General features: G+C 35.4%; 1 protein-coding gene across 2 annotated transcripts in view; it reads right to left on the bottom strand.

Moving 5' to 3' along the window:
• MTBP (MDM2 binding protein) overlaps nucleotides 1–13296 on the bottom strand; it is a 78896-nt gene that overhangs the window by 44190 nt on the left and 21410 nt on the right. For both annotated transcript variants that reach the window (XM_003820496.4, XM_063606476.1), the window contains exon 11: nucleotides 9163–9280. In XM_003820496.4, coding sequence (XP_003820544.3) covers nucleotides 9163–9280 — 118 coding nt within the window. The remainder of the gene's footprint in view (nucleotides 1–9162; nucleotides 9281–13296) is intronic.

Genomic DNA, 13296 nt, shown 5'->3' with positions numbered 1-13296 from the left:
GGGTTCAATTTGGAGTTCTATCTTAATAATACTGAGTTTTCCAAACTCTAAATATGGTACATCTCTCCATTTACTTATATCTTCTTTAGTTACTCTCAGTAATGTTTTGGGGTTTTCAGTGTACTTCTTTTACTTCTTTTGGTAGACATTCTTCAATATTTTATTCATTAATTTCTGGTCTATTTCTTTCCTTCTACTCATTTAGATTAGGTCTTCTTGCTTACTGAGGTTGATGGTTAAATTATTGATTCTTGATCTTCTCTCCATTCTAAGATAAGCATTTCAGATATTCTTAGTACTGCTTTAGCTGTGTTCCATACATTTTATGTTTTGTTTTTATTTTCATTCAGTTAAAACTATTTTGTAATTTCCTTTTTGATTTTTTCTTTGACCTATAGGTTATTTGGAAGTGTGTTAATTCCCAAATAGTTGAGAGATCTCTCAGGATTCTTTCTGTTGTCGATTTCTAACTTAATTCCATTGAAATTGGAGGATATCGTGTGTATTATTTCTATCCTTTTAAATTTACTGAGATTCATTTAGTGGACTAGCATGTATACGGGTCTGTCCTGAAGCATGTTTCATATGTGCTTGAAAAGAATGAGTATAAAGTTAAGTGTACAATAAAGGTTGGTAGTCAAGTTACTTGAAAGGTTTACCACTGTATTCCTAGCACCACAGTAATACCTTGCACACAGCAGGCACAGAAAAATATTCGTTGACTAAAAGAATACTTTGTCTCTGTCAGTAAAATTTCTTTCAAAATCCTATCAGTCCTTTATTTCTCAAGATGAAATTTATAGATCACTTGTACTGTGCTATTTTAACCTTATCTGTTTCAGCCCACTATTTTTTATTTGAACTTTGAGTGTAGATTCAGGAGGTACACATGCAGGTTTCTCATGAGGGTATATTGTGTGATGTTGAGGTTTGTGCTTCTATTAATCCCATCACCCAGACAGTGAACATAGTACACAACTTCTCTCCTTTGGAGTCCCCAGTGCCTACTGTTCCCATCTTTATATTTGTGTATATCCAGGGTTTAGCCTCCATTTGTGAGAACATGTGATATTGATTTTCTGTTTCTGTGATAATTTGTTTAGGATAATGGCCTCCAGTTGCATCCACGGTGTTGCAAAGGACATGGTTCCACAGTATTCCATGGTGTACATGTACCACATTTCTTATGGCTGCACAGTATTTCATGGTGTATATGTACCATCTTTTTATGGCTGCATAGTAGTCCATGGTGTTTATGGATCATATTTTATGGCTGCATAGTATTCCATAGCATACGTGTACGATCTTTTTCTATGGCTGCATAGTATTCCTGGTATATATGTACTACATTTTCTTTATCCAATCCACTGTTGATGTCAGCCCACTATTTTGAAATACTTTCACCATGGTGATTTGAATGTGGAAAAGGCACATGCTTCATCATTTCAAAACATTTTATCAGTCATTATCTAGTCCCTCTAAAAATATTTTTATTAGAAGAATTGTTAGTCAACAAAACAATCAGATATGATTTTCTCCAAGAGTGCCTTTAACATGTTTCTTTTCAAAAGAATTCCAATTTTAAAAATATAAGGCAATATTGGAGTTTAGAATTCTAAAATTATCAAACATCTAGAATTATAAAATTGTCAGATACTATTATTCTGCTACACGAGAATAAATTATTTCCACAAATATCAAGACATAAAATTGAAAAGACCAAGTTTTTTTTTTTTCTTTATTATACTTTAAGTTCTGGGATACATGTACAGAATGTGCAGGTTTGTTACATAGGCATACATGTGCCATGGTGCTTTGCTGCACCCATCAAACCATCTACATTAGGTATTTCTCCTAATGCTATCCCTCCCCTAGCCCCCCATGCCCTGACAGGCCCCAGTATGTGATGTTCCCCTCCCTGTTCAACTCCCACTTATGAGTGAGAACATGCAGTGTTTGATTTTCTGTTCTTGTGTTAGTTTGATGAGAATGATGGTTTCCAGCTTCATCCATGTCTGTGCAAAGGACATGAACTCATTCTTTTTTATGGCTGCGTAGTATTCCATGGTGTATATGTGCCACATTTTCTTTATCCAGTCTATCATTGATGGGCATTTGAGTTGGTTCCAAGTCTTTGCTATTGTGAATAGTGCAGCAATAAGCACATATGTGCATGTGTCTGTATAGTAGAATGATTTATAATCCTTTGGGTATATGCCCAGTAATGGGATGGCTGGGTCAAATGGTATTTCTGGTTCTAGATCATTGAGGAATTGCCACACTGTCTTCCACAATGGTTGAACTAATTGACACTCCCACCAACAGTGTATAAGTGTTCCTATTTCTCCAGATCCTCTACAGCATCTGTTGTTTCCTGACTTTTTAATGATCGCCATTCTAACTGGCATGGGATGGTATCTCATTGTGGTTTTGATTTGCATTTCTCTAATGACCAGTGAGGATAAGCTTTTTTTCATATGTTTATTGGCTGCATAAATGTCTTTTTCTGAGAAGTGTCTGTTCATATCCTTAGCCCACTTTTTGATGGGGTTGTTTGCTTTTTTCTTGTAAATTTGTTTAAGTTCCTTGTAGATTCTGGATATTAGCCCTTTGTCAGATGGATAGATTGCAAAAACTTTCTCCCATTCTGTAAGTTGCCTGTTCACTCTGATGATAGTTTCTTTTGCTGTGCAGAAGCTCTTTAGTTTAATTAGATCCTATTAGCCAATTTTGGCTTTTGCTGCCATTGCTTTTAGTGTTTTACTCATGAAGTCTTTGCCCATGCCTATGTCCTGAATGGTACTGCCTAAGTTTTCTTCTAGGGTTTTTATGGTTTTAGGTCTTATGTGTAAGTCTTTAATCCATCTTGAGTTAATTTTTGTATAAGGTGTAAGGAAGGGGTCCAGTTTCAGCTTTCTGCATATGGCTAGCCAGTTTTCCCAACATCATTTATTAAATATGGAATCCTTTCCCCATTGTTTGTTTCTGTCAGGTTTGTCAAAGTTCAGATGGTTGTAGATGTGTGGTGTTATTTCTGAGGCTTCTGTTCTGTTCCATTGGTCTATATAACTGTTTTGGTACCAGCACCATGCTGTTTTGGTTACTGTAGTCTTGTAGCATAGTTTGAAGTCATGTAGCATGATGCCTCCAGCTCTGTTCTTTTTGCTTAGGATTGTCTTGGCTATATGAGCTCTTTTTTGGTTCCATATGAAATTTAAAGTAGTTTTTCTAATTCTGTGAAGAAAGTCAGTGGTAGCTTGATGGGGATAGCATTCAATCTATAAATTACTTTGGGCAGTAAGGCCATTTTCACAGTATTGATTCTACCTATCTATGAGCATGAAATAGTCTTCCATTTGTTTGTGTCCTCTCTTATTTCCTTGAGCAGTGCTTTGTAGTTCTCCTTGAAAAGGTCCTTCACAGCCCTTGTAAGTTGTATTCCTAGGTATTTTATTCTCTTTGTAGCAATTGTGAATTGGAGTTCACTCATGATTTGGCTCTTTGTCTATTATTGGTGTATAGGAATGTTTGTAATTTTTGCACATTGATTTTGTATCCTGAGACTTTGCTGAAGTTGTTTATCAGCTTAAGGAGATTTTGGGCTGAGACGATGGAGTTTTCCAAATATACAATCATGTTGTCTGCAAACAGAGACAATTTGACTTCCTCTCTTCCTATCTGAATACCCTTTATTTCTTTCTCTTGCCTGATTACCTTGGCCAGAACTTCCAATACTATGTTGAATAGGAGTGGTGAGAGAGGGCATCTTTGTCTTGTGCCAGTTTTCAAAGGGAATCCTTCCAGGTTTTGCCCACTCAGTATGATATTGGCTACGGGTTTGTCATAAGTAGCTCTTATTATTTTGAGATATGTTCCATCAATACCTAGCTTATTGAGAGTTTTAGCATGAAGGGGAGTTTAAGTTTATCGAAGGCCGAAAAGACCAAGTTCTAAAAATTATTTTCAACAAAAGTATACATGATGTGACAAAAGAAATCATGCATGGCCTTTAGATACATTCAAAATTAGGTAGAAATTCTAATTCCACCCTGTGACATTAGATAAGGTTCTTGGTTTCCTTGATTACCTTATTTTTCTCAATTGTAATATAAAGGTTTTTTTAAAAACCTACTTCTCAGTATTGTTTCAAGAATTAAAGATAATGAATCCACAGCATATGGCACATAGTAGGCTTTCAATAATGGGAGATAAAATTTTTTATTACTTATCTATGATTTGTTTAGGTTGCAGATGATCATTCAATTTTTTGACAATTTCATAAAATATCTCTGTAAACACGGCAAGCCAGCCATTTTTCACTATTCATCTGTCTTCTCAATAAAAGTTTTACATATAGGCATTTTTCTTTTGAAATGTAATAAGGTTGACTTAATTTCATTTGTTTGTACAGTGCTTTTGCATTTTTCCTGTATCATCATAATTTCTGGGTATTTTATTGAATACCAATTTTAAAAGGCATTCATTTGCTATTATACTTAAACCATACTTCAAATTGGGCATTGTTTGTCCATTTAAGTTCAAACTATATGAAATTGCTGATACGTAACAATTTTTGATATATAAAAACAACATCAGATGGTTCAAATTAATACATATATATTTTTTATTTCATCAAAGGATGAAACCTAGGAAACTGATAAAAATTGGAGCACAAATTTTGGTTCACACTACATGGATGGAGTCCATTCAAAGTCTTTCTTTATCTGTCTGGAGAACAGTTATTACTACCTAGAAATATATACTTCACTCATTATTTAACAAATATTTTTGAGTAACTGTTAAGCGTCAGGTAGATACACATTTAGTATATTAGACAGCATGAGTACTAAGGTAAAAAGATAAAGCTAGGAAGATGAATAAGAGGTCAGGAGAAGAGTCTGTTTGCAACTTTAGATGGGCTGGCAAAAAAGGTCCTAAAAGAGAAAAATGATTTTGGAGTAAAGACCTGAAAAAATTAGGAACTAGTCATATTGCTATCTGGGGGAAAAACTAAACCTGTGACCTCTACCATAAAGTAAACTCCATTAGGGCAAGGATTTTGTTCTATTTACTGCTTGTCCAGCATGTAAAACAGTGCCTGATATATTGTAAGTGCTCGATAAAAATATCTGTTGAAAAAGCGGATACTTAATGCATATACAAATATGTTTAAATGCTAAATACATACAAACTTGTTTTTACCATTAATAATACCATAACTATTGCATACCTTGCTTTTTTCATTATGTCTTGGGGATTTTTTCTAGTCAGTGACTACTAAATACAATGTTATAATAACTTCTGAATATCTATTTTCTGTGGTACAGTGTAAATTCCATTAGAGGAAGACTCAAGTCTATCTCATGGATCAGTAATCCCAAGATAACAGTACCATGCTTGATACACAATATCTGCTGTATATTCAAATACATGAATAAAAGCTATAACTGACTAGATGAATGAATGAATAATAAAGTCACAAAGGAATAAAATCAGGGAATACTTTTAGGAAACAGTACAAAGTTAGAATGAAGATTCTGGAATATATGTGGCAACAATAGAGGACAGTTGGGCATAATTCAGTAGATTGTGGAGAAACAGAGTCATGGTGTAGGAGAATGATCTGAGAGTCACTATATGATTTGGGATAGTGAGAAAGGGTATTGTTAGTGATGCTAGGAAGGGATAGGAAGTTTTCCAGGTGTGAGTTATTGAAGCTTTTACATTAGCTAAAACTCAGCTTCTCTATTTTTACTAAAAAAAGTTCCATCAATGGGTAAGAATTTATCCTACAGAGAGGATTATGGGTAGAATAGAACTGAATAATCAACTGTCCAGTTTGACTTTATTTCTACTTCTAAGATTTTTTTTTAAATACTGTTAAGTGTCAGCTTAATCAGCCCTTAATGATCCAGCCTAATCAGTAATCAACAATCTGGTTTCAAAGATTATGTGATCTGTGTCTTATTATTATTCACAAGTTACCAATATTAATGCTCAAATTTCAAGAGGAGATAATTTTAAAAAATCAAATCAAGCCACATGATATATTCTTAAAATTACAATGGAAATCAGGCCAAAAAAAACCCCACGCCTAAGTTAAGAGTAAATTACCTTAAAATCAGAAGTTCCAACATAATGGTAGTTTGAAGTTGGAGAAAGTTACGAATGGGTTGCCAAATACACTCAAGTTTATTAAGGAGATGTTAATATTATGATTAACTGATTGCATATGTCTACATATGTCTAATCAATTTTAGACATATGTAAAGCTGAGAAATGGATCAGTATTATCCCATGACTATATGTAGAATAAGCGAAATTGACTATATTGCCACTCAGAAAATCTATTTCTGATTTTGTTTTAGCAAGTGCCAAAATTACCAAATATATACTTGTTCCCTGTGAGATGAGAAGGGTTAAAAGCTGCACTTATTCATGTATTAGTATGGTGCAGTAAGTTACAGTAATAATGTCTCCTCCTATAGGAAACTTTTCTTGAGCTCTTAAGGCTATGTTAGGTCATACATTCTGGAAGTACCTTCCATTTTGCCTTCACAATGTTGGCCAAACAGACTTATAATTATTGTCCTAGGTACATTCCTCACTTGAGTATAAATTTCACAGCGAAAAAGACAATGAATCTACTTCCTTAAGTGTAAAAACCCAGTTTGATGCTCCTTTATTTCCCACACTTTGCACCACGCTCTGTATAAATGGTATTTTAATGCTGATGTTAACGATAACTTGCTAGGGTCTTCCAAAGACCATTTACCATATCATTTCCTAACTTTTCTCCACTTTCACCTTACATGCAGGTACAATTTGCCTCTACATCCATGGGTTTCACGCTGTGGATTCAACCAACCACGAATTGAAAATATTCCAAAAAAAATTTAAAAATAACAAATTAATAACCAAGAAGAATACAAATTTAAAAAAAGAATATAGCATAACAAGTATTTACATAGCATTTACATTGTATCAGGCATTATAAGTAATCTAGAGATGATGTAAAATATACAGGAGGATGTGCAGAAGTTATATGCAACTCCTACTCCATTTTATATGAGGGGTTTGAGCATCTAGGAATTTTGTTATCCACAGGGGTCCTGGAACCAATCCCCAGTGGATACTGAGGGATGACTGTATTTCTAAAGACCCTATCCTTGGCTCTCTTCTCTAGCCATGTTCTTTATGTATTGTTGTTTTCAACCATTCCTAACTAACATTCTACATTCCTAACTTACAGGCACCTATGGTAGACTTTTTACATTGGTGGCTTCCTATTATTCACACCTTTGGATAGGTACTTCCCCCTTGAATTTAGACTATTCTTGTAACTAGCTCTAAATAACGGAATGTAATAGAAGTAAGACTGGGCTAGTCCTGGGATTAAGCCTTAAAAAGTCTTGGTTGTTTCAAGTTCTATATGTTTGTCCTGAGCCACCATGGAAAAATTCCAGCTAACTTGCAGGAGAGATCATCTGAGAAGACCATGTGGCAAGGAAAAGGCTCTAAGACTAAACGGAGAGAGAAAGCCAGCCAGCTCCACTGAACCCAGCCTCCAAATCATCTGCAAGTTCAAAACACCCACATCAATGACCTCTTGTGAGATCAGTAGAACTACTCTGCTGAGGGCAGCTCAGACTGCAAAACTATAAGCAAATAAAATGTTTGCTCTTTCAAGCCACTAAGTTTCGGGGTGGCTTATTACGCAATAGATAAACTCAAAATCTAGATCTCCAGCCCTATTACCTAGAGATCTGTATCTAAATTTCAAACTCTACATTTAAATTTCCACATAGACATCTTACCTACATTTGAAATTCAACATCTGCTAAAATAGAATTCAGTATCTCCCCTGTTTCTTATACAGAAAAATAGAAAATCTGTACTGTATAAGCTACTGATTTTAAAACTGTATTCCTCAAAATTCAAGGGCCCTGTGGAGTATTTCTACAGATTTCTTCATAATAGTTTCAATTACAGTTCTTAGTCCCATCACATTATGGGTCACAAAAACTATAAGCTAAAAAAAAAGTAAACAATTTTTGTTCAATTTAAAAAACACACATCAAGGCCAAAGTATGATGGAACACACTTCACCAATGTGACTTTGGGAAAGCAATTTTAACATTCTAAGCCAGAATCACCTCATGAAATACTAGGGTTTGGACTTAATCTCTGATTTTATAACAGAAATTTTCATTTGGATAAAGACATCTTGAACATACTAGAGGAACAGAGTGGAAACACAGTGTAGTGGTAAAGAGCACAAGAGCACAGATTCAAACCCTTGGAGAAGTGACAGAGCCGTAGGTTCTGCCAATTAATAGCTCTGTCACTTCTCTAAGCTCCAATTCCTTCATCTGTAAAATGGGGATAAAAATAAGTATATGGGGTTATTACAAAAATTAAATGAATCAATATTTCTAAAATAGAATACTTGGAATACTGTGTAACATACAGTTAAACTGTTAAATAAAAAACTTTAGGTCAAGTGCGGTGGCCCACGCCTGTAATCCTAGCACTCTGGGAGGCGGAGGCAGGTGGATCACTTGAGGTCAGGAGTTCGAGACCAGCCTGGCCAACATGGTGAAACCGCATCTCGACTAAAAATATAAAAATTAGCCAGGCATGGTGGTGGGTGCCTGTAATCCCATATACTTGGGAGGCTGAAGCAGGAGAATCACTTGAACCCAGGAGGTGGAGGTTGCAGTGAACCAAGATCGTGCCACCGCACTCTAGCCTGGGTGACAAAGCGAGACTCTATCTCTAAATAAATAAATAAATAACTTCTACTAATTTCTTCAAAAAATTATCACAGGTTTTTTATGTACCATATAATAAATGAACCGCTCTTTTCACAAATTTGATTCCTGAAATGTCTCTAAAAAACCCATGTTCAGTATAATTAGCTATCTAATGAACCAAGAGTTCTGCCTTTAGATCACTAGCATTTTAAATGAATATGGTTAGAGATACTTTATGTTACAGTAGGTTGCAATTAGAAATCTTAAAATGATGTGGACTCCTGGTAATCAGTAGCAATAATATGAAATCCTGTTTTCTCATATAGAAATGTTATCTTCACTTCAAATTTGATACATACATTAACTATGCTGCATCATTAAAACAACTGAAACATGTAATACTTACCACTGATTGTTTTAGGCTTTTTAGCTATATATTCCTTCCATTTTCTTGAACTGAGTTGGTTGGGAGGTGGAATCAGTATGTTACTAATGGTACATGGCAATACAAAAAGAGCACCAACCTGAATAAAACAGACCATATTTTTATTGATTGCACATTGAGATTCATTCTTGAATAGTGCCAGTTGACAATTTTCCACTCATATTTCACCAATGTAACATGCATTTAGTAATGCCCTCTCCCAAAAACTCCACTATAAAAACTAAAAAGTAAGAACAATGGCCCACCCTCTGTCAAAACAAAACAAAATAAAAGCTAAAATGCAGACAAACAAAAACAGCAAAGGCACTCAAAGCTACAGGCTTCCCTTTTCCACTGAGGTATACATCTCTGAAAAATTCACAATATTTGCTTCAAGTTCAGGTTGTGGACATAATTTATTTGTATATATACAAAACAGTGTAAGGCTGAGTTCTAGCACCAAAATATTTTGTTATATTCAACCATCATCTTATAACTTCTTGACTAGATGAATTATTGTTCTAGTTTCAAAATTAAAATACATTTGAAGGCAACTCAGAAACTTTGTTCCTGGAAATCAGAGATTTAATGCTAATAGGTAAAAACTGAGGAGAAGACAATGAATTATATGCTAGAAAACATACAGCAACTTCTGACTGATTTATGAGCAAACTCTGCTTATTCATCTTTGTATTGCCAGGGCTGGGGATACAGATGCTTATTAAATATTGGTTCAACAAAATCACCATAATCTATTTAGGTAAATTCTCAGTTTATTAAGGGCTGAATAAAACAAACCACAGTTCTGAAAGCTATATTTTTCCTGTTATTTTAGAAATGCAGCTACATCAATCACATCTCAGTAAAAAGTATTTCATTTTAAAACTTTGGGAAAATTTAGGCAAAGCATTTGCCAAAGATCTTAAAGCTAGTGCAAAACCACTTTTAACTGTCCTATATTGATGGACTAGTTACATGAAATACATGATCACTAATATTTTAATGTTTTCTTGCTATTATTTTTACTTATGCATTCTTAATTCACAGATATAAAAATAAATATTAAGGTTGGTACAAACGTAATTGTGGTTTTTGCACTGTTGAAATTTGCCGTTTGATATTGGAATATGTTCTTAAATAAGTGTGGTTATGTTATACATCATTTTAATGAGCATTTCTCGCTTTATGTTTTCTTGCTAATAACGTATTACTTGCTGTTTATGTTTATTTTAGACTATGGAAATGATGTTAGACAAAAAACAAATGTGAGTAATTTTCTTATTCGAGTTCAAAATGGGTCATAAAGCAGTGGAGACAACTTGCAACATGAACGCATTTGGCCCAGGAACTGCTAACGAACATGCAGTGCAATGGTGGTTCAAAAAGTTTTGCAAAGGAGACGAGAGCCTTGAAGACGAGTGGTATAGCGGCCGGCCATAGGAAGCTGACAACAACCAATTGAGAGCAATGATCGAAGCTGATCCTCTTGCAACTACACAAGAAGTTGCAGAAGAACTCACTGTCGACCATTCTATGGTCATTTGGCATTTGAAGCAAATTAGAAAGCTCAATAAGGCCAGGCACGGTGGCTCATACCTGTAATCTCAGCACTTTGGGAGGCCGAGGCAAGTGGATCACCTGAGGTCAGGAGTTCGAGACCACCCTGGCCAATATGGTGTAACCTTGTCTCTACTAAAGATACAAAAATTAGCCAGACATGGTGGCATACGCCTGTAGTCCCAGATACTTGGGAGGCTGAGGCAGGAGAATTGCTTGAACCTGGGAGGCAGAGGTTGCAATGAGCCCAGATTGAGCCACTGCACTCCAGCCTGGGCAACAGAGTGAGACTCTATCTCAAAAACAAAACAAAAAAATAAATAAATAAACCCCCAAAAGCTCAATAAGTAGGTGCCTCATGAGCTGAGCAAAAATTTTAAAAATTGTTGTTTTGAAGTGTCGTCTTCCCTTATTCTACACAACAACGAACAATTTCTCAATCAGATTGTGTGACGAAAAGTGGGCGACGACTAGCCTGGTGGTTGGACCGAAAAGAAGCTCCAAAGCACTTCCCAAAGCCAAACTTGCACTAAAAAAAAAGGTCATGGTCACTGTTTCCTGGTCTGCTGCCATTCTGATCCATGACAGCTTTTTGAATCCTGGTGAAACCATTACATCTAAGACTTATGCTCAGCAAATCGATGAGATGCACCAAAAACTGCAACACCTGTAGCCGGCATTGGTCAACAGAAAGGGCCCAATTCTTCCCCATGACAACGCCTGACCACACGTCACACAATGAATGCTTCAAAAGTTGAATGAACTGGGCTACAAAGTTTTGCCTCATCCATCATATTCACCTGACCTCTCACCAACTGACTGCCACTTCCTCAAGCATCTCAACAACTTTTTGCAGGGAAAATGCTTCCACAGGCAAGGCAGGATGCAGAAAACGCTTTCCAAGAGTTCGTAGAATTCCAAAGCATGGATTTTTATACTACAGGAATAATAAAAATCTTAATTCTCATTGGCAAAAATGTGTTGATTGTAATGGTTTCTATTTTTATTCATAAAGATGTGTTTGAGCCTAGTTATAACGACTTAAAATTCATGGTCTGAAACCATAATTACTTTACACCAACCTAATATGTTAGGAACAAAATAAGAAAGGTTAAAAGAAATATGCTTATTTTTCTTTATTATTATAGCCATAATCTTTTTAAAGTCAAATATATTTTATGTAGTTAAGAATTAGAAATTAAAAATAAAAATATTTAGCAATAGAAAATAATCATTAAATATAAAAAATATATCTAATTTTCTCAACATTAAATCCTAGTTCTTCTTTCTTGCATACATAAGACTTCATAACCCAAAAAATGTGACCAGACTGTATGGTTAAAAAGGTGGACAAGGCTGTAATGTGAGTATGCCAGACTGAGTCCCAGTTATAGCTTTCTCAACATTTTAGGGATGCTAAATGCAGTTCAATGCATTACTTATAACCTAATATAAATGTGGTGGGACCCATTAGCTGAAATGGCCACACTTTTGAGACAGACTGAAATTGACTAGACATTTGCTACAAATATGAAAATAAGTATTTCTAAATCACACAAACTATAATTCCCTACAAAATAAAATTGTCAGTTGTTTATAATGCATTCTTAATACACTTAGGTGCTGATAACTTGTTCTCACCCATACACTAATCATTAGATAACCTCTGAGAGACTTGAGGATGATCTGTTCAAGCTATCATTCTATCTCCAGAATATAAATGCCAAATAACATTTCAAATCTGAGTTTCAAAATCTTTTTTTTGAGACAATCTCACCCTGTTGCCCATGCTGGAGTGCAGTGGTGTGATCTCTGCTCACTGCAACCTCTGCCTCCCTGGTTCAAGTGACTCTCCCGCCTCAGCCTCCCAAGTAGGTGCATGCCACCATGCCTGGATAATATTTTCTATTGTTTTAGTAGAGGCGGGGTTTCACCATGTTGCTCAGGCTGGTCTTGGACTCCTGACCTCAAGTGATCCACCCGCCTTGGCCTCCCAAAGTGGTGGGATTACAGGCGTGAGTCACTGCACCTGGCCTGAATTTCAAAATCTTGATTAAATCTTTTCAGTAGGTCCTCTCCAACAAGCAGTCATTGTGGAAATCATGTTTCTAGCTTGCAAATTCCTCTCTTTGAAGAAATATTTCCCAGCCAGAAGATTAGTGAACATCATAACTCCCTAACAATCCTATCTTGTCTTTTCCTAATCTAGCTTAATTATTAGTAAAATAAGCTTTACTCCAAGAAGTTTTTACTTATATTCTGGGGCTAATCATAGTTACATAGATAAATAATTTGTTTAAGCTAAGATGCTGACTGAAGATCACACAAAGCAACAGAATTTAAGCACCATGAAAGTTTCTTGAGAAAGGGCCTGTCCATCTTATTCTATCCAATATTACAAACAAGCATCTGGCAGATAGCAGCAGTAAAAACATTAAAAAAAAGAAAAAAAAATTGTTTAATAAATGAAACCCAAGTTATTTATTTATTTTTATTTATTTTTTTTTTGAGACGGAGTCTCGCTCTGTTGCCCAGGCTCGAGTACAGTGGCGCGATCTT

The sequence above is a fragment of the Pan paniscus genome, chromosome 7 (assembly GCF_029289425.2).
Source record: "Pan paniscus chromosome 7, NHGRI_mPanPan1-v2.0_pri, whole genome shotgun sequence".
Taxonomy (NCBI): Eukaryota; Metazoa; Chordata; class Mammalia; order Primates; family Hominidae; genus Pan; species Pan paniscus.
The sequence above is the reverse complement of the archived record's forward strand: the minus strand, read 5'-3'. Positions and strand labels throughout refer to the sequence as shown.